The following is a 22,959-nucleotide window of genomic DNA, read 5'->3' on the forward strand; positions in this document are numbered from 1 at the left end:
GAAACCCGGCCTGGAGGGGTGGGTTCGCCCATGAACCCGCCCCTTCCGGTTGTCCCCGCCTTTCTACTCCACTTCCACCTCTATGTCTCGGTTCACCTAGAGCGCCGACATACACTGAAAGAGGACTACACCCACACCGTTTCCGGCAGGCCGAGATGGGTAAAGCAGGACTCGGTTATCTCGGTCTTCCCCTTAGAGGCCTCAGTATTAAGTCACTGCTGTCCCGGAAGTATAAAAGGCTCTGTAATAAACTGAGATGGAAGTTAAGTAGGGAATGTGTAATACCTCAAAAGAGTTCCGATGATGGCCTGTCGACACAACACAGATGGCCTTTGGTATAACACAGTATACCAAAGACCTCCACGTGCTGGAGAAGTAGGCAGTTTTATCCATCCATTCAGTCAGTGAATGAGGTCTTAAAGGTAGATCTACTTATCATTTGGTGGGAAATTTTAAAAAAATAAGAGTTTAACAAATACTATGAAGGAATTAAAACACGGTAAGAAGTATGGTGGGAAGAATTAATCTAGAACAGATGTCTCAGATGAGAAGGAGCCAGCCTCGCAACAACTGAAGAAAACCTAAACAGTGTAAGTCCTGGAGTGGGGTGGGGCGGGGTGGGTAGAAAGCTTGGCTCACTTCCAGGAACAGAAAGGAGGCCAATGAGACCAGTAGGGGGTGGGTTGTAGAGATGTAGGGTACAAGATAAAGATGCTGAAGTAGGCTGAGGCAGGAACTTTGAAGTCTGAGAGAACTTTCAGATTTATTTGTTTATTTTTGAGATGAAGTCTCGCTCCAGCCGCACAGGCTGGAGTGCGGTGGCGCGATCTCGGCGCACTGCAACCTCCACCTCCCAGGTTCAAGCAATTCTCCTTCCTCAGCCTCTGGAGTAGCTGGGATTACAGGCCTGCGCCACCACGCCCAGCTAATTTTTGTATTTTTAGTAGAGAGGGGTTTTCGTCATGTTGGCCAGGCTGGTCTCGAAATCCTGACTTCAGGTGATCCACCCTCCTCATCCTCCCTTAGTGCTAGGATTACAGGTGTGAGCCACTGTGCCCTGCCAGTTTTTTGTTTGTTTTTTTTTTTTTTTAACTATGCCTTGCTCTGTCACCCAAGCTGGAGTGCAGTGGCACAATCTCGGCTCACTGCAACCTCTGCCTCCCCAGTTCAAGCAATTGTCATGCCTCACCCTCCTGAGAAGCTGGGATTACAGGCGCCCACCAGCATTCTGGGCTCATTTTTGTATTTTCAGTAGGGATGGGGTTTCACCATATTGGCCAGGCTGGTCTCGAACTCCTGACCTCAAGTGATCCACCCGCCTCGGCCTTCCAAAGTGCTGGGATTACAGGCGTGAGCCACCATGCCTGGTCAACTTTCAGATTTTGTGATTTGGGGAAAATTACAGACTGCCTCAATATCTCTGTAAAATGATCATAATAGTTGCACTTTTCTAATAGGGTCATGGTATTAAATAGGATAATATGCCTAAACACAACGTCTGCTGCATAGTAAGTACTCAATAGTGTTCTTTTGAATAGATATTTATTTTAAGGGTATTAATGACTCCCATTTTTGCAGTACAGTTCCTCGTTGCTGTACCTCTTGCCATCATTGTTCCTGGGGACAATTAATTGTTGTCCAAAAAAAATGAGTAAAATTCTCCAAATGGATTCTGTTTGGTATATCCAATGGCCATGAATGTTTGAGTTTAAATATGTATATCCTAAATATACAAATAAAGTACAAATTTATGTAAATTAATGACCCAAAGTCACGTAAAGGATGCCTTCAAATTTATTAGGAACAATTCTCATGGGTATTGTGTGAATATTCCATTCTATTTTTCTTTTCTTTTTTTTTTTTTTTTTTTTTTTTTTTTAAGATGAGTCTTGCTCTGTCGCCAGGCTGGAGTACAGTGGCGTGATCTTGGCTCACTGCAACCTCCATCTCCCGGGTTCAAGTGATTCTCCTGCCTCAGCCTCCTGAGTAGCTGGGATTACAGGCATGCACCACCATGCCTGGCTAATTTTTGTATTTTTAGTAGAGACGGGATTTCACCATGTTGGTCAGGCTGGTCTCAATCTCCTGATCTCATGATCCACCCACCTCAGCCTCCCAAAGTGCTGGGATTACAGGCGTGAGCCACCGTATTCTGCCAATTTTTCTAAATATGACTGGGTTCTTGCAGCATACAATGAACAAAGAAGCTGTATTGGGCAGGGATAGTCCCTTCTCCCACTCAGTTGCAACTACTCTGGTCAAACTAGTCCATCCATACCAAATTTGTAACGTCTGACATCAAGAAGTAAAGAAGAGAGGACAAGGCAGAGAAAGAAAGATAGTTCAGTTTGGCTCAATTTAACAAATATTTATGAGCACATACTGATAGGTTATTTTAACATTAATCACATCAATATTTTAAATTCCCTTAACCCTTGTTCTTTTTCTGTCACCCATCTGGCAGCATTTCAACTTCAGATGAATCTTCTATTTTCCCCATGCCTACACTAGCCCTGTTACTTTTTTGTTTTTTTTGTTTGTTTTTTATTTTGAGCAGGAGTCTCACTCTGTTGCCCAGGCTGGAGTGCAGTGGCGCGATCTCAGCTCGCTGCAGCCTCTGCCTCCCGGGATCAAGGGATTCTCCTGCTTCAGCCTCCCGAGTAGCTGGGACTACAGGTATGCGCCACCACACCCGACTAATTTTTGTATTTTTGGTAGAGATGAGGTTTCACCATGTTGGTCAGGCTGGTCTTAAATTCCTGAGCTCAGGTGATCCACCTGCCTAAGCGTCCCAAAGTACTGGGATTACAGGTCACTGTACCTGGCCGTTACTTTTTTATACATGCCTATAAGACTGTATTCCTTTCCATCTGAAAACATAGCTCAACTTGAATTATATATTCTTAAACATGACTAAATGTTTAGAGTCTTTTCCCTGCAGTGGACTGTAACCCCTTGGAAAACAAGGACTATGACTATTTATTTCTCCTGATTGGATCCCCAGTATCTAGCACAGTGTCTGAAGTAAAAGAGATACATGTATATTGAATGAATGAATATATCAGGCACCAAGATAGGTAAGCAGAGTTATAAAAAGACTAAGAAAAGTGACCAGTACTCAAGGAACTTAAAATATCATAAAGTGAAAACAGAAAAATACAAATGTGACCAAAAAATGAAAATTAGAACATATAGGGTGGAAGAGATATAAGAAGGTCGGGCATATCTTAGTTTATTTTGGAGTCATTAAAAGTGATCTCATAACAAACGGTGATGAAATTGATGTAGACCTTCAAAAATCATGTAAGGATAGTTTCTCAATCTGTTTTCCTATAACTTGGCACAGATGAGTGTGGTCATTTTAAAATACGTACACAAATTATTTGACACTTTCCACTTCAAGAAGTGGAGCATAATTCCTCTTCCTTGGACCTAGTGACACTCTTGATAAATAAAATGGAAGTGACAGTGTGCAACAATGGAGACTAGATCACAAAAAGTGTTAGCCTTCCTTTTGAGTCTCCCTTGGATAACTCCCTGTGGAAGAAGCCAGCTGTCATGGCATGAGGACACATCAACAGATCTATGGAGAGACCTACATGGCAAGGAACGGCCATCCAGGAACTTAAGGCCTCCTGCCAACAGCCATGAGCGAGCAGTTCTTGGCAGAGATCCTCCAGCTCTAGGCAAGCCTTTAGATTACTGCAGCCCTAGTACTGATTGCAACACCATGAGAGACTGAGTCACACAACTCAGTTCAGCTGCTACTGAATTGCTGGTCCTTAAAAACCATGAGATGATAAATGTTTGTTGTTTGAAGCCATTTAGTTTTGGGGTAATTTGTTACACAGTGATAGATAACAAATGCAAGAGGAACAGATTTATTTTTAAGAGAAAAATTGGGAAACGGTATCAAATAGGCAAGTAGCAACTACTTTTGCTCCCACACTGGCCACAACACTCAAGTGTTTAGAAATGTTTCATCCCAACTGTCTACTCCCAAATACCTATGAAAATGCACTTAAATTAGGCGAGGCGCAGTGGCTCATGCCTGTAATCCCAGAACTTTTGGAGTTCGAGGCAGGTGGATCACGAGGTCAGGAGATTGAGACCATCATGGCTAACACGGTGAAACCCTGTCTCTATTAAAAAATACAAAAAAATTAGCCGGGCATGATGGCTGGCGCCTGTAGTCCCAGCTACTCGGGAAGCTGAGGCAGGAGAATGGCGTGAACCTGGGAGGCAGAAGTTGCAGTGAGCTGAGTTCGCGCCACTGCACTCCAGCCTGGGCGACAGAGTGAAACTCCACCTCAAAACAAAACAAAACAAAACAAAACAAAAAACAAAGAAAGTGCACTTAAATTAATGTGTCTATGTTTAAGCAGTGAGATGTTGAGGTAGGAATAGACGTTAGAGTTCCGGCCGGGCATGGTGGCTCATACTTGTAATCCCAGCACTTTAGGAGGCTGAGGCAGGTGGATCATTTGAGGTCAGGAGTTCAAGACCAGCCTGACCAACATGGTGAAACCCCATCTCTACCAAAAATACAAAAAAATTAGCCAGAAGTGGTGGCACATGCCTGTAGTCCCAGGTACTCGGGAGACTGAGGCAGGAGAATTGCTTGAACTTGGGAGACAGAGGTTGCAGTCTCTGGAGCCAAGATCTTGCCACTGCACTCCAGCCTGGGAGACGGAGCGAGACTCCATCTCAAATAATAATAATAAAATAAAATAATAAAATAAAATAAAGAAGTTAGAGTTTCGGGCCGGGCGCGGTGGCTCACGCCTGTAATCCCAGCACTTTGGGAGGCCGAGGCGGGCGGATCACAAGGTCAGGAGATCGAGACCACGGTGAAACCCCGTCTCTACTAAAAATTACAAAAAATTAGCCGGGCGCGGTTGTGGGCGCCTGTAGTCCCAGCTACTCGGGAGGCTGAGGCAGGAGAATGGCGTGAACCTGGGAGGCGGAGCTTGCAGTGAGCCAAGATTGCGCCACTGCACTCCAGCCTGGGCTGGGCGACAGAGCGAGACTCCGTCTCAAAAAAAAAAAAAAAAAAAAAGAAGTTAGAGTTTCTAGGCTTCTGGGATGTGCTTTTAATAAAGCAATAACATAAAGAGAGCTTTTTAAAAAAGTACTAAAGATTAAATTGAAAAAGAGGTGGCCGGGCGCGGTGGCTCAAGCCTGTAATCCCAGCACTTTGGGAGGCCGAGACGGGTGGATCACGAGGTCAGGAGATCGAGACCATCCTGGCTAACCCGGTGAAACCCCGTCTCTACTAAAAAATACAAAAAACTAGCCGGGCGAGGCGGCGGGCGCCTGTAGTCCCAGCTACTCGGGAGGCTGAGGCAGGAGAATGGCGTGAACCCGGGAAGCGGAGCTTGCAGTGAGCTGAGATCCGGCCATTGCACTCCAGCCTGGGCGACAGAGTGAGACTCCGTCTCAAAAAAAAAAAAGAAAAAAAAAAAGAAAAAGAAAAAGAGGTGTCTATTGTCTCACTTTTCTTTAATCCCGAGTTCCACTCCCTTCATTTTTAAATGTGTTTCTACTATACTTACCTTTGTATTTCTAAATAATATCCTTATGCTGCTATTTCTTGATATATAAATTTTAGGATTTATCTTCTGACCAAATTAGGAAGATAAAGATTTAACACCCTCACTCCAGACTCCCACTTTTCCTACTTGCATCCTCCATGCATGCAATATATGTAAGTTTTGGTTAAATTGCTATCCAATATTTGTATCATGGTGGGGCTATGTATGTCAAGCAGTATACTATTTGATTTATAAAAAAAAATTTTTTTTTTGAGACTGATTCTTGCTCTTGTTGTCCAGGCTGGAGTGCAGGAAATCGAATTGAAGGAGAGAGGAATCGGCATTTTCAGAATGCAGCAGAGATTTCATGAAAATTGGTCATTGGGTTTGGCAATAGGAAGGCCATGTAAAGAGGAGTTTCAGGGGAGTAGAGCTGGAAACCAGAGTGCACCATGGGTTAAAATGTGAGTAGGAAGTTGAGGAGTTAATGAGAAGTGAAGTTAGTGACTATATACAGCTTGCTTTCAGGAATGTGAGGTAAAGAAGGTGAAGATATTATGTGGCATGTCTTCCCACTTCAGATGATTCTAAGCACCTTGAGACAAATATTTAGTAATGTACCATATGTGCAACCTTAATTCAGTAAATATTGACAGGAATGATTCTAATAAAAATATCAGCATCAAACCCATTAGGTTTTTACTTAGCCGTTCTTCTTTTCCCAAATTATTTCCTTTAAATTATTTTCTTCCAGTCTATCCAATGACAGAAATTGTTTAGGTACTGAGAAGCTTCCCACAGAAATCCCCACATACCATTTTGAGACATTGGGCTCAAGCCATTTCCTGCTTTGGTCATTAAAAAAAAAAAATAGTAGCTGTTATTTACACAGTAATCAGAATTCCATCAGGAAATGCTGTGTGCATTAAATCTAAGTCATGTTATTGTTATAATCACTAGTATCAGAAAAACAAGTTTGTGACCTTGTTCATCTCTAAAAAATTTAATGTTATTTAGCAGAGTTGTAATGAATGGGAAGCTGGGCTTTCAGAAATCAAAGGTTGATCTATGTACTCTGTGGGTGCTCTTTAAATAGTTATTGAATGACTAATCAGTGATTGCATGGGCCCTAACACAGGTGAGATGATTGCCTGAGCAGGTGTATTTGAAGAAGCAAATTCATACAAAGGGAGTTTCCTTCTGGCCTGAAAGATTCTCAGGGACACTTCAGTGATACTCACATCACACACATAAAACTGTATTTACTTATTCTAAAATCTCTTGCAAATCTGAAAGAAAGCATTATAATTATCTAGACAATAAAGTAAAAAAATGTGGATACTTTTTCTAAGTTTGTTAGAAATTTATTCTGGGAAAGAGTTTGAGTTTTATGGGAAATAATTTCTATCATGGGAACACTGCCATTTTTAAGCTCCCCTAGGTTACAGGTCATTGTATTAGGGTAAAATTTAAGCTGATTCATATTCAAATTGCTTCCTTCTAAAATCATAGGCTTTATTCGTTTCCCCTTTTCTTATTGTGTTTCTCATTTTTGATGGCCTAATCTTCATTTATTAGTACTGTGGCCAATGAAAGGTTTTCATTTATTCCACGAACATATACAAAGACAAGATCCTTGTTAAGGATCTCTGGGAGTCTCAGGAACATTTGAAACACAATCCCTGCTCAAGAAGTTTAAAGATGTTACAATTCAGTGAAGAAAGATGAAGTAGAAAATATCATTAAAGATTATATACTAATGCTGAAATGAACATGGGAGTGCAGATATTTCTTTGACATATCAATTTTACTTTTATTTATTGATTTATTTTTTAAAGACAGAGTCTCACTCTGTCACCCAGGCTGGAGTGCAATGGTAGGATCTTGGCTCACTGCAACCTCCGCCTCCTGGGTTCAAGCAATTCTCTCACCTCAGCCTCCTGAGTAGCTGAGACTACAGGGACACACCACCATGTCCAGCTGATTTTTTGTATTTTTAGTATAGACGAGGTTTTACCATGTTGGTCAGGCTGGTCTTGAACTCCTGACTTCAAGCGATCTGCAGGCCTCAGCTTCCCAAAGTGCTGGGTCAGGCGTGAGCCACCATACCCGGCCTGACATGCCAATTTTAATTCCTGGGTCTGGCCCTAAAAAGGATAACTGGGGCCTTTATATAGGAATATGAAAAAGCTTTTGGCCAGGCGCGGTGGCTCACGCCTGTAATCTCAGCACTTTGGGAGGCCAAGGCAGGTGAATCACGAGGTCAGGAGGTTGAGACCATCCTGGCTAACATGGTGAAACCCTGTCTCTACTAAAAATACAAACAAATTAGCTGGGGGTGGTGGCGTATGCCTGTAGTCCCAGCTACTCAGGAGGCTGAGGCAGGAGAATCACTTGAACCAGAGAGCTGGAGGTTGCAGTGAGCCAAGATTGCGCCACTGCACTCCAGCCTGGTGACAGAGCAAGACTGTCTCAAAAAAAAAAAAAAAAAAAAAAAAAAAAAAAAAAAAAAAAGCTTTCAGGTTAGGAGGGAGATTGTATTAATATGTATGAGAGACATGTTGTAGATACTAGAATTAGAGCTTCTCAGGTCCATCAGGATCTCACATGGGTTGTTGACTTTTTACTACATGTCTACTTGGCAGTGATAGGCAGAGCTCTAGGGTTTGCAGTAAAATACATGAGTTTGAGTCATTTGAACTATTTCAACTTCTAATGTGCATGCAAGATGTCGGAAAGCTGCCAGTTTCACCTTGAAACTATCTTCTTAGGCTTGGTGAAGTGGCTCACACTTGTAATCCTAGCACTTTGGGAGGCTGAGGCAGGCAGATCACTTGAGGTCAGGAGTTCGAGACCAGCCTGGCCAACATGGTGAAACCACATGTCTACTAAAAATACAAAAGTTAGCTGGGTGTGGTGGTGCAGGCCTGTAATCCCAGCTACTCGGGTGGCTGAGGCATAAGAATCACTTGAACCCGGAAGTGGAGGTTGCAGTGAGCCGAGACTGCACCACTGCACTTCAGCCTGGGGGAGGAAGTGAGACTCTGTCTCAAATAAAAAAAAAATTTTTTTTTTTTTTTTTTTTTTTTTTTTAAAGTAAGGCCAGGTGCGGTGGCTCAGGCCTGTAATCCCAGCACTTTGGGAGGCTGAGATGGGTGGGTCACCTGAGCTCAGGAGTTAAGAGACCAGTCTGGCCAACATGGCAAAACCCCTTCTCTCCTAAAAACACAAAAATTAATGGAGTGCGTGGTGGCTTATACCTGTAATCCCAGCTACTCGGGAAGCTCAGGCAGGAGAATCGCTTGAACCCGGGAGGCAGAGATTACAGTGAGCCCAGATCACGCCACTGCACTCCAGCCTGGGCGACAGAGCGAGACTCCGCCTCAAAAAAAAAAAAAGGTAATCCCAGCACTTTGGGAGGCTGAGACCGGAGAATCGCTCTTGAGGAGTTTGAGAACAGCCTGGGCAATACGGTGAAACCTTGTTTCTACTAAAAATAAAATTAGCCGGGCGTGGTGGCGCACGCCTGTAGTCTATGCTAGGCAGGAGGCTTAGGTGGGAGGATCGCTTGAGCCCAGGAGTTCGAGGCTGCAGTGAGCCGCGTTCGCATCATTGCAGGAGAGCCTGGGTGACCCCGGAAGGCCCTATCTGGGCGGGGGGGGGGGGGGGGGGGAAGCGTATAGACTAGTCCCAACGCTGAATGTTAAAAGATCAGGACTCGGGATCACAAGACCTGGCTCTATCACTACCCAGCTCCAATCCTTGCTCACGTTACCTCACTTCCCTGAAGGGCCTGTTTCCTCCTATGATATGAGAGGGTGGCTTTCACCCTCGCTGTCCAATACAGTGGGCACTAGCCAGTCACATTTGACTATGAAATGGGTCTAGTTCGCATCAAATACACACTGGATTTCAAAGACAAAAAAGTCAAATATGAATAAATTGAATATTGATTATATTTTGAAATAATAATTTGCACATTCGGGGTTAAATAAAAATATTTTAAAAATAAAATGTACCTGTTATTTTTACTCTTTTGCTGTGGCTACTAAAAATATAAATGACATATGCCGCCCTGGTCTAGATGCTCTCTAATATCCCTTTCAGCTTTAAGACTCCGCCGGGAACACGGTGGACACGTAATTCGTACGATTTGATTGCCTCGCATTGAGATACGGAAGGATTGGCCCGGAGTGAGCGGGATGGGGCGGGGCCCCGCAGGAAAACACAGGCCGCTCCGGCTTTTGCTCTGGCTCTGGGAACCGGAAGGACCCCCAACAACCGCGCAGGGCCTGGGGTTGTGCGTGCCGGGTCGCATCTCCAGGCCGGGGGCGTCACAGAGCTGGGGGCGGGCGCGGGTGCGGGCGCGGGCCGGGCCGGGCGGGGCCGAGCCGGGAAGCTGGGCGGTGCGTCAGCCTCACGCGCCGGGAAGGAACCGGTCCGAGGCCCCGGGCTGCCGGCGCGGGCGCCGCGGCACGTCCGCAGGCTGGGTCGCTAGGTGGCAACCGCTGAGAGGCGGGAGGGCCGAGGCGGGCCTAGGAGGCGGCCCCGAGGTGGGGCGCCGCCGGGGCCGGCCCGCGCGGGCTTCATCTGAGGGCGCACGGGCCGCGACCGAGCGTGCGGACTGGACTCCCGGGCGTGGAGCGACGAGCTGCCGGAGCGGCAATGGACCGCGGTTGGGGATTCCTGATTGGCCTCCTGGGAGCCGTGTGGCTGCTCAGCTCGGGCCACGGAGAGCAGCAGCCCCCGGAGACAGCGGCACAGAGGTGCTTCTGCCAGGTGAGCAATGTGCCCGTTGGTGCTGTGGGTCCCGGCGCCCTCCGCGGCGCGCTCTGTCCCGCACGCCCTGGCAGGTGAGCGACTGGGGGTGCGTCCTTGCATCTCGTCCCGCCGGGAATGAGACTCCTGTGCTGCTGCCCGGTGGCCGGGACTGAATCTGGCTTGGCGTGAACCGGGCCTCCACGGCAGCCTGGACGTCGGCGCGCCCTCCGGTGCTTCGGCCCAGGAGAGGGGTTAGGTGCACGCGGTTGAGTGGGTTTATGCATCTTTGTTGGTCTTTTCTTCCCAGGGAGAGTGTGCACAGTGTACAACGCACTGCCAGTATTTGCTATTTTCACAGAGCCTAGATCTTTCTCACTTCTCTCTTGACCGGGAACTTGTGTACCCAGTGCCAGTGCTGCGTGCATTTCGCCAGCCTTTCTGGCTAAGACGTTTGTGGGCTCCTCTCAGATCTCGATGTTAGGCGGAAGAATGGCTGCGTGTGGTTTTTCTGTGTCTAAGCCCGACTAACTAATGTCTTTGGGACCGCAGTTGCCCTCTGTTTTCTGGTCCTGTGTGCTCTTTTTCTCGAATGTAATGAGATTCTCTTATCGTGACACCCATTAAGCTGGTATGAATTGGGAGGATGGTCCTTATTCTTCAGTGCACAAGTTTGATTACAAGCGGATTATGATCATTTCCTTCTGTAAGAGATGTGGTTCCTTGAGCAAAAAATTCAGAAAAACTTACAGGTTTCCATTATCCTCCATATCTGGTATTTCAATGTGATTACTCTTGTCAAAGCCACCTTTTGGTTGACTCTGTTGATAAAAATTACGTTTTATACAAAACTAAGGGGTAGGCATCCATATTATTTCTAAGCGGATTTTGCTAGTAATTTATTACCGGAAATAACATGTGTTTAGGGGCATGATACCGTGTAGAAGGAAAGATACGTTTAAATATTATGAAAGGTTTCTCTTCCACTGCTTTACATTCTTGGATTTTGTTGTTTTGCTGAGTGATTTGGGAGTTGGTTAGTGTTATCTAGGAAACTACGGGAAGTTGAAAGAAAATTGCTACTTTACAACTAAGACATTGAAAAGTCCTTTACCTTCAATGATTGCCAACGACACACAATCAAGTACTTAAAAGGAAAAAGGGTCATTTTTCTTCTGATTAGAAATACAATGCAACACCGAGATTAAACATTTAAAAAAAAGATAGAAATAAGTGACTTTAAAATATTCGTTAGGGAAAGAAGATGTTCAATGTAACATTTTCAACTACATTCTGGAGATTTGGATAGTGGAATAAAAGTATATGTTGAACTCTTCAACTTTTACTTTTGTTTTCCCTTAGTAACCTTTTTGGAGTTCTGCTTAAAATTGGAGAACTTTAAATTCTTTACATTTATTTTCTTTTTCTTCTAACTAGTGATTAAACTTTTCCTCTTTCACAATACCCTCAGATTCAAATACTTCCCTAACATAAACTTCTGTTAAGCCCCTTTTTCTTTTAGAATGAGGGTGGCTAAATGTGTTTCTTTTCAGACTCAACCCTGAAAAATAGTAAATTGGGCTGGGTGTGGTCACTCCAGCCTGTAATTCCAGCACTTTGGGAGGCCGAGGTGGAAGGATCTCTTGAGTCCAGGAGTTCAAGACCAGCATGGGCAACATAGTAAAACCCATGTCTCTACAAAAAAATTTAAAAAAGAAAAAAGCTGGGTGTAATGGTGTGCGCCTGTGGTCTCAGATACTTGGGATGCTGAGGTAGGAGGATGGCTTGAGCCCAGGAGTTCGAGACCAGCCTGGAGACCTGGTCTGTATTAGTCTGGGTTCTCTAGAGAGATAGAACTAGTGAAATATATATATATATACACACACACACACACATATACACATATATATATTCACACATATATATACACACACACACACATATATATATATATAAAGGGATAAAGGGGAGTTTATTAAGTATTAATTCACACAATCACAAGGTCCCACAATAGGCTGTCTACAGGCCGGGGAGCAAGGAGAGCCAGTCTGAGTTCAAAAACTGAAGAACTTGGAGTTTGATATTTGAGGGCAGGAAGCATCCAGCATAGGAGAAAGATGTAGGCTGGGAGGCTAGGCCAGTCTCTCTTTCACATTTTTCTGCCTGCTTATATTCTAGCTGTGCTGGCAGCTGATTAGATTGTGCCTACCTGGATTAAGGGTGGGTCTGCCTTTCCCAGCCCACTGACTATGGTGTTTGAGGCTGTGGTGAGCCATGATTGCACCACTGTGCTCTAGCCTGTGTGACAGAGTGAGAGCCTGCCTCAAAATAATAATAATAATAGTAATAATAATAATAATAATGTAAACCGAGGATCATATAGTTTAAAAAAAGTTTTAACAGAAATTTAGAAATTTAGAATGGTCTACTTATCTCATGATTTGAGAGAGCCTAAGTGAAAAAAATTAAAAAAAAAAGATCTACTTAACTAAGAACAGAGACTATCGATTCCAATTCTATAAATGAAACAATAGGGCTGGTAATGGAAGGGATGAGGATGAGGGGAGAAGGAAGGAAAGGTGGCACTGATGAATAGACATGCAGAGAAAAGTAGAGGTAAGCATATAGACAGACATACACAGAGAAACAGCATGAGAGGGAAAAGAAAAAACAATGAAGAAAGAAAAGGGGAGATAAATGGTACTAATCATTCATTCAACAAACGTAACCACTCTGCACATTGACCAGAGTGTTTGGGACACAGAAATAATTATGGCATTATCCCTGCCCTGAAGAGCTATAGTTTAGTGAATAATGTTCATTGGGGATTCATGGGAGGCACAGATCCTAAGCACTTAAAAAAACAAGTTAGGAAATATTGCTAGAAACTAAATTAAAAACTAAATTTTCACCTAATATTTGGAAATACAAGTTAAAATCTTCTCTGGTTCTGTTTACAATATCCAGTGAGCTGCACAGTCCCGTTGATTGTTGTGGTAATAGTTTTATCTTTTCTTCCTGTTGCCTGTCCCTCTTACCACATCTGCCTTGGGTTACCACATCCCCATCCATCATCACACTGTTGCATGGTGCCTGGCTTATTGTAGCGTTCAGTTCACAGAATGTCACCTCTGATTTGAGCCAGAGCTGTGGCCTTAGAAAGTCATTGAATTAAAATGTGTAGAGCTCTACAAGTAATCAGATTAAATTCATCAAGCATATGTTGAAACCTACTGTGAACAATTTTTGGGAGATCAAAAAATGAATTCAAAAAAAATGGTGTGACACTTCCAAGAAGTGAGCCTGGTAAATAATTGATGCTCAACAAGTCCTAGGGAAATTATAAGCTGCAAGCACTATGCCAGCAGGAGTATATTTTAAAAATTATTCTGCGTAGCAAGCCATTTGCATGTTTTCTGGAACTGATCTTTCAGATTGGTTGATAGCTCCAACGAAGTCTTTGAATTTGGTCAGTTGCTACATACACCTGTTAGTTGACATCAAATCCTGCTAAAATTATTTTCACTGTATGTTGTAAGTTCCTTTGATAATAGTGCTTAAGTGTTAATTGCTCAAAATGAGTGATTCATTGCCTTAGACTTGTGAATCTGTATATGTAACCTCATGTAAGAATTGTGTATACAACCTAGGCCAGGCATGGTGGCTCACGATGTTTGTAAACTCTGATTTGCTCACGATGTTTTTTTTTGTTTTTTTTTGTTTTTTTTTTTTGAGACGGAGTCTCGCTCTGTCGCCCAGGCTGGAGTGCAGTGGTGCAATCTCGGCTCACTGCAAGCTCCGCCTCCCGGGTTCACGCCATTCTCCTGCCTCAGCCTCTCAAGTAGCTGGGACTACAGGCGCCAGCCACCACGCCTGGCTAATTTTTTTGTACTTTTGGTAGAGACGGGATTTCACCGTGTCAGCCAGGATGGTCTCGATCTCCTGACCTCATGATCCACCTGCCTCAGCCTCCCAAAGTGCTGGGATTACAGGCGTGAGCCACTGCACCCGGCCTGCTCACGATGTTTTATCAATCTTAATATGGCTAGTGCTAGTAGCACTCAAGATAGCTTATTGGAGCACGATAAATCTCTGTCAGGCTAATGAAAGGGGAGAGTAGCTCAGAGTTCAAAATAAATACTCCAAAAATGGATATTTTTTAGCTTGGCGTGCATTTAGCAGATTTAACCTGTCAATTGTCTTGTTAGGTCAATTGAAACAATGGTTTTAGTTGTTAGCCCCAGTGGCTGAGCCATGGGAGAGACACTTGCTAATATGTTGAGTGGTGGGTGGAAATAAGCCCAGGATTAAAACTTAGTCAGAGGGATCTTTGAAACAGGTTACACTGGAGAGGTGTCCACTGACTCTCATTGTGTGCTGCATTCCAGGCTTTTCTGAATAAACTGTGTGGAAGAAATATTTTCCTGATGGTTGCCAGTCATTTGATGACAATTTAAAGTTTCAGCAAGACTAAGTCTTTAAAACCAAAATGACCTGTAGCGTTCTAGGTCCTTAGAATGGTGCCTACTACCTGGTGTGGAATCTTTGGTATTTCCCTGTTTCCATTGACAGACTTGTCCCAGTGTACTTGTGTCAACAGATGAGTACTTTTCATGTTATTTTTTTATGGTCATAAAACACAATAAATACACCTGAAGTTCTTTGCCAAATAAAGCACACTTTGAGCACATCAATTTATTTATGTATTTCTCTCCACGTTTATTGAGGTATAATTGACACATAAAAATTGCATATGTTGGCTGGGTGTGGTGGCTCACACCTGTAATTCCAGCACTTTAGGAGGCTGAGGCAGACAGATCACCTGAGGTGGGGGGTTCAAGACCAGCCTGACCAACATGAAGGAACCCTGTCTCTACTAAAAATACAAAATTAGCCAGGAGTGGTGGCACATGCCTGTAATCCCAGCTACTCAGGAGGCTGAGGCAGGAGAATTGCTTGAATCTGGGAGGCAGAGGTTGCGGTGAGGTGAGATCGTGCCGTTAACTCTCCAGCCTGGATGACAAGAGCAAAACTGCGTGTCAGGAAAAAAAAAATTGCATATATTTAAGGTGTAGCACATAATGTTTGATATATAAGGTCCTTATCCTTTTTTTTTTTTTGAGGCAGAGTCTCACTTTGTCACCCAGGCTGGGGTGCAGTGGAATGATCTTGGCTCACTGCAACCTCTGCCTCCTGGGTTCAAGTGATTTTCCTGCCTCAGCCTCCCAAGTAGCTGGGAGTACAGGCACCCGCCACCTTGCCCTGTTGGCCAGGCTGGTTTTGAACTCCTGACCCCAGGTGATCTGCCCTCCTTGGCCTCCCAAAGTGCTGGGATTATAGGCATGAGCCACCGTGCCTGGCCCTTGCCCATTTTTTAATTGGGTTATTTGTTTTTTTGTTGTTGAGTTGTGTGAGTTCCTTTTATATTTTGGTTATTAACATCTTGTCAGACAGATGGTCTGCAAATATTTTCTCCCATTCTGTAGGTTGCCTTTTCATTTTGTTGCTTGTTTCTTTGTTGCATAGAAACATTTTAGTTGCATGTAGTCCCACTTACTTGTTTTTGCTTTTGTTGCTGGTCTTTTTGGTGTCACATAAAAAAATCATTGCCAAGACTAATGTCATGGAGCTTTCCTCCTATGTTTTTTTCTAGGGGTCTTGGTGTTTCAGGTCTAACATTGAAGTCTTTAATCAGCTTTGAGTTGATTTTTGTGTATATTATAAGATAAAGATCCAATTTCATTTTTTTGCACATGGATATCCAGTTTTCCCACCACCATTTATTGATGAGACTGTCCTTTCCCATTGTATGGTCTTGGTCAAAGATTAGTTGGCCACATATGTGTGGGTTTATTTCTGGGCTTTCTATTGTTTTCCATTGGTCTATGTATGTGTTTCTATGCTGATACAACACTGTTGTGATGACTGTAGCTTTTAATATAATTTGAAATTATGAAGTATGCTGCTTCCAGGTTTGTTCTTCTTGCAGAATTGCTGTAGCTACTTGAGATTTTTTGCAGTTCCATCCAAATTTTACAATTTTTTTTTCTATTTTTGTGAAAAATGCCATTGGAGTTTTGATAGAAATTGCATTGAATCTGTAGAACACTTTGGGTGGTATGGATATTTTAACAGTATTAATTCTCTCAATTTATGAACATGGGATATCTTTCCATTTATTTGTGTAATCTTCAGTTTTTTTTTTTTTTATCACTGCTTTATAGTTTTCAGCATAGTGATCGTTCCTCTCCTCGTTAAATTTATTCCTAAGTATTTTATTCTTTTTCATTCTATTGTAAATAGAATTGTTTTCTTAATTTTTTTTGGATAGTTCATTGTTAGTGTATAGAAACACAAATGATTTTCGTATGTTGATTTTGTTTCTTGCAATTTTACTGAATTTATTAGTTCTAATGGTTTTCTGGTGGAGTCTTTAGGATTTTCTTTTCTTTTTTTTTTTTTTGAGACGGAGTCTTGCTCTGCCGCCCAGGCTGGGGTGCAGTGGCCGGATCTCAGCTCACTGCAAGCTCCGCCTCCCAGGTTTACGCCATTCTCCTGCCTCAGCCTCCCGAGTAGCTGGGACTACAGGCGCCCGCCACCTCACCCGGCTACTTTTCTGTATTTTTTAGTAGAGACAGGGTTTCACCGTGTTAGCCAGGATGGTCTCGATCTCCTGACCTCGTGATCCGCCCGTCTCGGCCTCCCAAAGTGCTGGGATTACAGGCTTGAGCCACCGCACCTGGCCGTCTTTAGGATTTTCTATACGTAAGATCATGTCATCTGCAAAAAGAGACAATTTTACTTATTTTTTATTTGGATACCTTTTTTTTTCTCTTTCCTAATTCACACTTTGAGCACGTTTAAAGGATATTTCACAAAAAATGTATATGAGGGCTGGGCGCCGTGGCTCACGCCTGTAATTCCAGCACTTTGGGAGGCCTATGCGGGTGGATTACCTGAGGTCAGGAGTTTGAGACCAGCCTGACCAACATGGTGAAACCCTGTGTCTGCTAAAATACAAAATTAGCCGGGCGTGGTGGTGGGCGCCTGAGGCAGGAGAGTCTGTTGAACCTGGGAGGCAGAGGTTGCAGTGAGCTGAGATCGCACCATTGCCCTGCAGCCTGGGTGACAAGAACAAAACTCCGTCTCAAAAAAAAAAGTATATGAGGAAGAGATTCTTACAGCGCTTTGAGTGAAAAAATAAAATAATGTATGATAAGACTAGAATATATTGATAAACAGGAAAACTTTAGAAAGTGTTTTTTTGTCTTTCATTGCAAATTAAAGGATACCTGTAACATGAGAATAGTGAACAAGCAGTATGTGGTAATTTTCCTTTATCCTGCCTTTTGCATTTGGTCAAATCAGACAGAGTCAACAGACAAAGTAATTGAGGCTCCTTCCATAGCTAACTGTTGGTTATCTAGTTCTTTGTTCCATTGGGGCTACAGATGTCAAATTTTTGGGAAATTTTAGCTGCAAATTTGGCTGTATTTTTCTTATTCATGATGAAAATGCCATGTGCTGCTTTGGGAAGTAATACATGCTTCCCTTTCATTGGAAGCATTTAAGCAGAAGTAGGGTAATAACAGTTTACTTTGTACTATTTACCTTGGTATCACATCTTTGAGATGAAAACTATTACTGTTTTCTTTTCTTTTCTTTTTTTTTTTTGAGATGGAGTTTCGCTCTTGTTGCCCAGGCTGGAGTGTAATGGCGCAATCTCGGCTTACCACAACCTCTGCCTCCTGGGTTCAAGTGATTCTCCTGCCTCAGCCTCCCGAGTAGCTGGGATTACAGGCGCATGCCACCACACCCTGTTAATTTTTGTATTTTTAGTAGAGATGGGGTTTCTCCATGTTAGTCAGGCTGGCCTGGAACTCCCGACCTCAGGTAATCCGCCTGCCTCAGCCTCCTAAAGTGCTGGGATTACAGGCATGAGCCACTGCGCCCGGCCACTATTTTCTATTAATACGAGAAACCAAGGCCTAGAGAGGTTAAATAAGTGAAAAACTAATGACTGGAAGAGATGGGATTCAAACCTAAGGAGGTCTGATGTTAGAATGTACACACTATTATTACACACTGCCTGTTCCTTGAGGGATATTAATAGAGGCATTTTCCGTTTTGCTTGGGCGGTTGTAATAGAAAGCCTTCCAAGGCTCTCTAACTCTTAAAAAGACTAGGACTTTTTTTTTTTTAAGGCAAGGTCTTGCCCTGTCATTCAGGCTGGAGTACATTGGCATGATTATGGCTCACTGCAGCCTCGACCTCCCTGGCTCAAGCGATTCTCCCACCTTAGCCTCCTAAGTGGCTGAGACTACAGACGTGCACCACAATGCCTGGCTAGTTATTTTATTTTTTTGTAGAGATAAGGCCTCACTGTGTTGCCCAGGCTGGTCTCAAACTCCCGGACTCAAGCAACCCTCTGGCCTTCGCCTCGCAAAGTTCTGGAATTACAGGTGTGATCCACCATGCCTGACCAAAGGCTAGAATTTTGAAGTGGTCCATGTTAAGGTGTCAGGCCTACCTTGGTCCTCCTATTTATCGTCCCTCAACTGGGGCCTTCTTATCTCTGCTTATTAGATTGGCCCTCTACCAAAAGCTGTCATTACTTGAAGCTTAGAGCAGTGAACCTCAAACGTTAGGATACTAACCTTTGAAACACATTAGCTTTTAAAAAAAATTTAGATTCCTATGGTAGGTTAGAGTTCTGTTTCACCTTGGGATATAGTGTAGTAGTTATTTTCCACCTTACCTTTGTTCCATTTAGTAGTTATTTAGGCAGCCTTAGCACTTCCTGAAACAACATCCAGTCCTCCCTGTTCCAAGTTGGCACCTGTCTTTGGTCTTAGTTGAGGTAATAGGATTTTGCTTTGTTTCCAGGATCCTGTTCTGTGTCTATTAACTGTATTTTACCTTAGCCCTTTCCTGAAGCTCTACTCTTTTTTTGTTTTTTTGTTTTTGTTTTTTTGAGACAGGGTCTTACTCCCATTGCCCAGGTTGGAGTGCAGTGGCGCAATCTCAGTTCATCACAGCTTCGACTTCCCAGGCTCAAGCCATCCTCCCACCTCAGCCTCCTAAGCAGCTGGGACTGCAGGCGTATGCCACCATGCCTGGCTAAGTTTTTTTTGTTTTTGTTTTTGTTTTGTAGTTTTGGTTGAGACAGGGTTTTTTTGTTTTGTTTTGTTTTGTTTTTTGAGACAGAGTCTCGCTCTGTCGCCCCGCTGGTGGCGTGATCTCGGCTCACTGTAAGCTCCGCCTCCCGGGTTCACGCCGTTCTCCTGCCTCAGCCTCCCCAGTAGCTGGGACCACAGGTGCCCGCCGCCATGCCCGGCTAATTTTTTGTATTTTTAGTAGAGACGGGGTTTTACTGTGTTAGCTATGATGGTCTCAATCTCCTGACCTTGTGATCCGCCCTCCTCGGCTTCCCAAAGTGCTGGGATTACAAGCGTGAGCCACTGCGCCTGGCCGAGACAGGGTTTTACCGTGTTGCCCAGGCTGGTCTGGAATTCCCGGGCTCAAGAGACCTACCAACCTCAGCCTCCCAAAGTGCTGATTACAGGCGTGAGCCACTGCCTGACTGAGATTCTATTCTAGTAACTATGCTTTGTTCTCTGGTTTCTAGAACTGATCCTGCCACCATCTTTGCTAGACTCTCTCCCAGGGATCAGGTTGGCAGGCTTATCTGAGCTGTCAGATGGCATGGATTTCCGAGAATCTTCCTGTCTTTTCTTTACTGAACTGTCTTCATCCATTGAAACTCCTGCCACCCTTATTATACTCCCTTAGCTGCCCTGCCACCTGTGGTTGTACTCCGTATTTCAGAAGGGGCAGAACATTTTTTCTTTTTTTGAGACCGAGTCTAGCTCTGTCGCCCAGGCTGGAGTGCAGTGGTGTGATCTTGGTTCTCTGCAACCTCTGCCTCCCAGGTTCAAGCGGTTCTCTGGCCTCAGCCTCCTGAGTAGCTGGGACTACAGGCATGCGCCACCATGCCCAGCTAATTTTTTTTTTTTTTTTGAGACAGAGTCTCGCTCTGTCGCCCAGGCTGGAGTGCAGTGGCGCCATCTCGGCTCACTGCAAGCTTTGCCTCCCGGGTTCACGCCATTCTCCTGCCTCAGCCTCCCGAGTAGCTGGAACTACAGGCGCCCGCCACCACGCCAGGCTAATTTTTTGTATTTTTTTTAGTAGAGACGGGGTTTTACCGTGTTGGCCAGGATGGTCTCGATCTCTTGACCTCGTGATCCGCCCACCTCGGCCTCCCAAAGCAGGGATTACGGGCGTGAGCCACTGTGCCCGGCCAAGAACATTTTAAAATCTACCATTTATCCTGTCTCCTTTCCCTTTGAGGTCTCTTGGCTATATGCCACCTCTGCTCTGGAGGATTTTTGCATTTCTTTCTGGTTTGGGGCTTCTTAGAGCTTTGTTTGTAATGAGGATAGAGATAGGAAGAATGATGGACACAAAAGGTGTTTACCTTTGCTGCTTGCTTTACTTGCTATGTGTGTTTCTGCCCCTGTGCTTGTGTACTCTGGGGCACTGAGCATACCATAGGTGACATGGTTCTATATATGTTTAATGAGACGGTATGGTGCTGGTCTCCAGTGATGAGTGCCAATGGACAACATTCATGTATTCACCCACGTCTTCCACAAATAATAATAATAATAATTAATAATAATAATTTATTTGTGACAGGATCTCACTTTGTTGCCAAGGCTGGAGTTCAGTGGAGTGCAGTGGTGCAATCTTGGCTCACTGCAACCTCTGCGTTTTGGGTTCAAGTGATTCTTCTGCCTCAGGCGCCCAAGTAGCTGGGACTACAGGCATGGGCCACCATGCCTGGCTAATTTTTATATTTCTGGTAGAGATGGTGCTTCACCATGTTGGTCAGGCTGGTCTCCAACTCCTGACCTCAAGTGATCCTCCCGCCTCAGCCTCCCAGAGTGCTGGGATTACAGGCCACAAATAATTATTGAGCATCTACTGTGTGCTTTCTGGAAGTATATGATTTTTCACTCAAGGATTTTATACTCTAGTGGGCAGGAGCCAAATAGATAAATTCACTGCTGAGGTACAGTAATACTTAGATAATAGTGTATGGAGTGACCTGGGAGCAGCTGGAAGAGGCATGTAACCCAGCGGGTGGTAAGGAGTACTGGAAGGACAGCTTGCTGAAAAAGGTGATACTGAGTTGAGTCTTGAAGATTTTTTTTACCTTAAAAATGAATTCCTCTGGGGGAAGAATGGATGTCTTGAAACTTGCTCTCAAGTTTTTCATGTATTTCTTTTTGTAACTTAATGTCTCTACTTTGCATATGTCCCTTTGGCCTTTGCAGTCTCTGTGTCTGTCATTCTTTGTATAATAATTCGTATCAAAGAGGAGAAACAGCTATTTTTTTGTCCCTAGAAGTTCTGCTCTTAAAGTTCAAAAGAAAGTTTGAAAAATCAAATCATTTAGGTTAAAAGTACTTTGTGTTGTTGGTATCCAAAATTAGGACTCTGAGATTCTTGTGTATTCAGAGACTTTTTAGTAGGAAACAAGGACAAATTTGCATATGGAATGAAAATAGTTATTACATGACAAAATATGTAGATCAGATTTCTAGAAACTGAATTAGTCCAAAACAAGTAAGAATAGGAAAAGCAGTAAAAAGTTCCTCTTGAATATTGCTGTTGTCATCCAAAGTATTCTTATTTCTTTTAGGTGAAAAATTTCCATTACTCTTTTGTGATATTCTCAAATTAAAGTTTAGGATTTTACAGTATTCTAAAATACTGAATCTTAATTCAGTATTTCAATAGAGTATTATTGATTTGCTTCCTTGTCAGTAGATTTTTAAATTATTTATTTCTAGGCAATAGATCCTCCTAAAATATAATCCAAAGTAGATTAAAATGCAAATATCTAGACCAGAGTATGATAAATATCTCTTTTCTGGAGCATGCTATATGTAACATTTTTTTTCTAGGTTTGTTTTTATTTTTGGAATCGTATTTGTTTCTTAAAGCAATCTTTAATTCTGTTAGATGTTTTTCTAGCTCAAATAAACACCTAAGAATTTTAGTTTAATTTGGCAAGTAACACTGGTGAAAAAAAGAAAAAAAGAATTCTAGTTTCATAACTGATAATATTTATTATCATTACCATTGTATCCTAGGATATGCGCATTTAATAGCTTGATTTAGTACATATCATTGAGACATTAGCTTTAAAAATTTGAAGAGCAGACTGACTTTGAGGTCAGTTTGCTGTTTCATTATTACTAATGATAAGTAGTTTCTAAGCACCATTCCAAACCTTTAAGAAATTGTTACAGCCTATTATTTGAGGGTTGTTAGATCTTTACTGAAAGCTAAGGATGGGAATGCAGCTGTGCCTCAGAAAAGAAGTGGAAGTGGGAGCTGGAAATCCCTCAGATATCCAAGTAGCATGTACTTTCTCTCTATCTCCTACTTCTGCTTCTTTGTGTATCTTTTTTTTCCCCCAAGAATTCCAAGCACAATCAAGCTTTGTGTATCTTTTAAAACTTTTCTGCTCTCTGCCATCTGGCTCATGTGCTCCTCAGTTCACATGATGGAGTATTTGTTTACTGGTCTTGCCACAGGGAGACATCTTTCCCTGTTATTCTCAATTCTAGGATCCTGGAGGGGGACTATGACCTGG

The 22,959-nt window shown here is 43.3% G+C and overlaps 1 protein-coding gene and 1 long non-coding RNA gene across 2 annotated transcripts in view; both read left to right on the plus strand.

The window, feature by feature from the left end:
- The first annotated feature begins 31 nt into the window (after positions 1–31).
- On the plus strand, positions 32–6,860 carry LOC105481815 (uncharacterized). The gene is made up of 4 exons (XR_987200.2): positions 32–159; positions 5,612–5,707; positions 5,835–5,998; positions 6,673–6,860. It is a non-coding gene; the product is annotated as an uncharacterized lncRNA (long non-coding RNA).
- Positions 6,861–10,072: 3,212 nt separating this feature from the next.
- Positions 10,073–22,959, plus strand: part of LOC105481816 (endoplasmic reticulum oxidoreductase 1 alpha) — a 59,109-nt gene continuing 46,222 nt past the window's right edge. Inside the window, exon 1 of the mRNA XM_011741564.3 lies at positions 10,073–10,313. Coding sequence (XP_011739866.1) covers positions 10,200–10,313 — 114 coding nt within the window. The 5' untranslated portion in view covers positions 10,073–10,199. The remainder of the gene's footprint in view (positions 10,314–22,959) is intronic.

This window comes from Macaca nemestrina, chromosome 7 (assembly GCF_043159975.1).
Source record: "Macaca nemestrina isolate mMacNem1 chromosome 7, mMacNem.hap1, whole genome shotgun sequence".
Taxonomy (NCBI): Eukaryota; Metazoa; Chordata; class Mammalia; order Primates; family Cercopithecidae; genus Macaca; species Macaca nemestrina.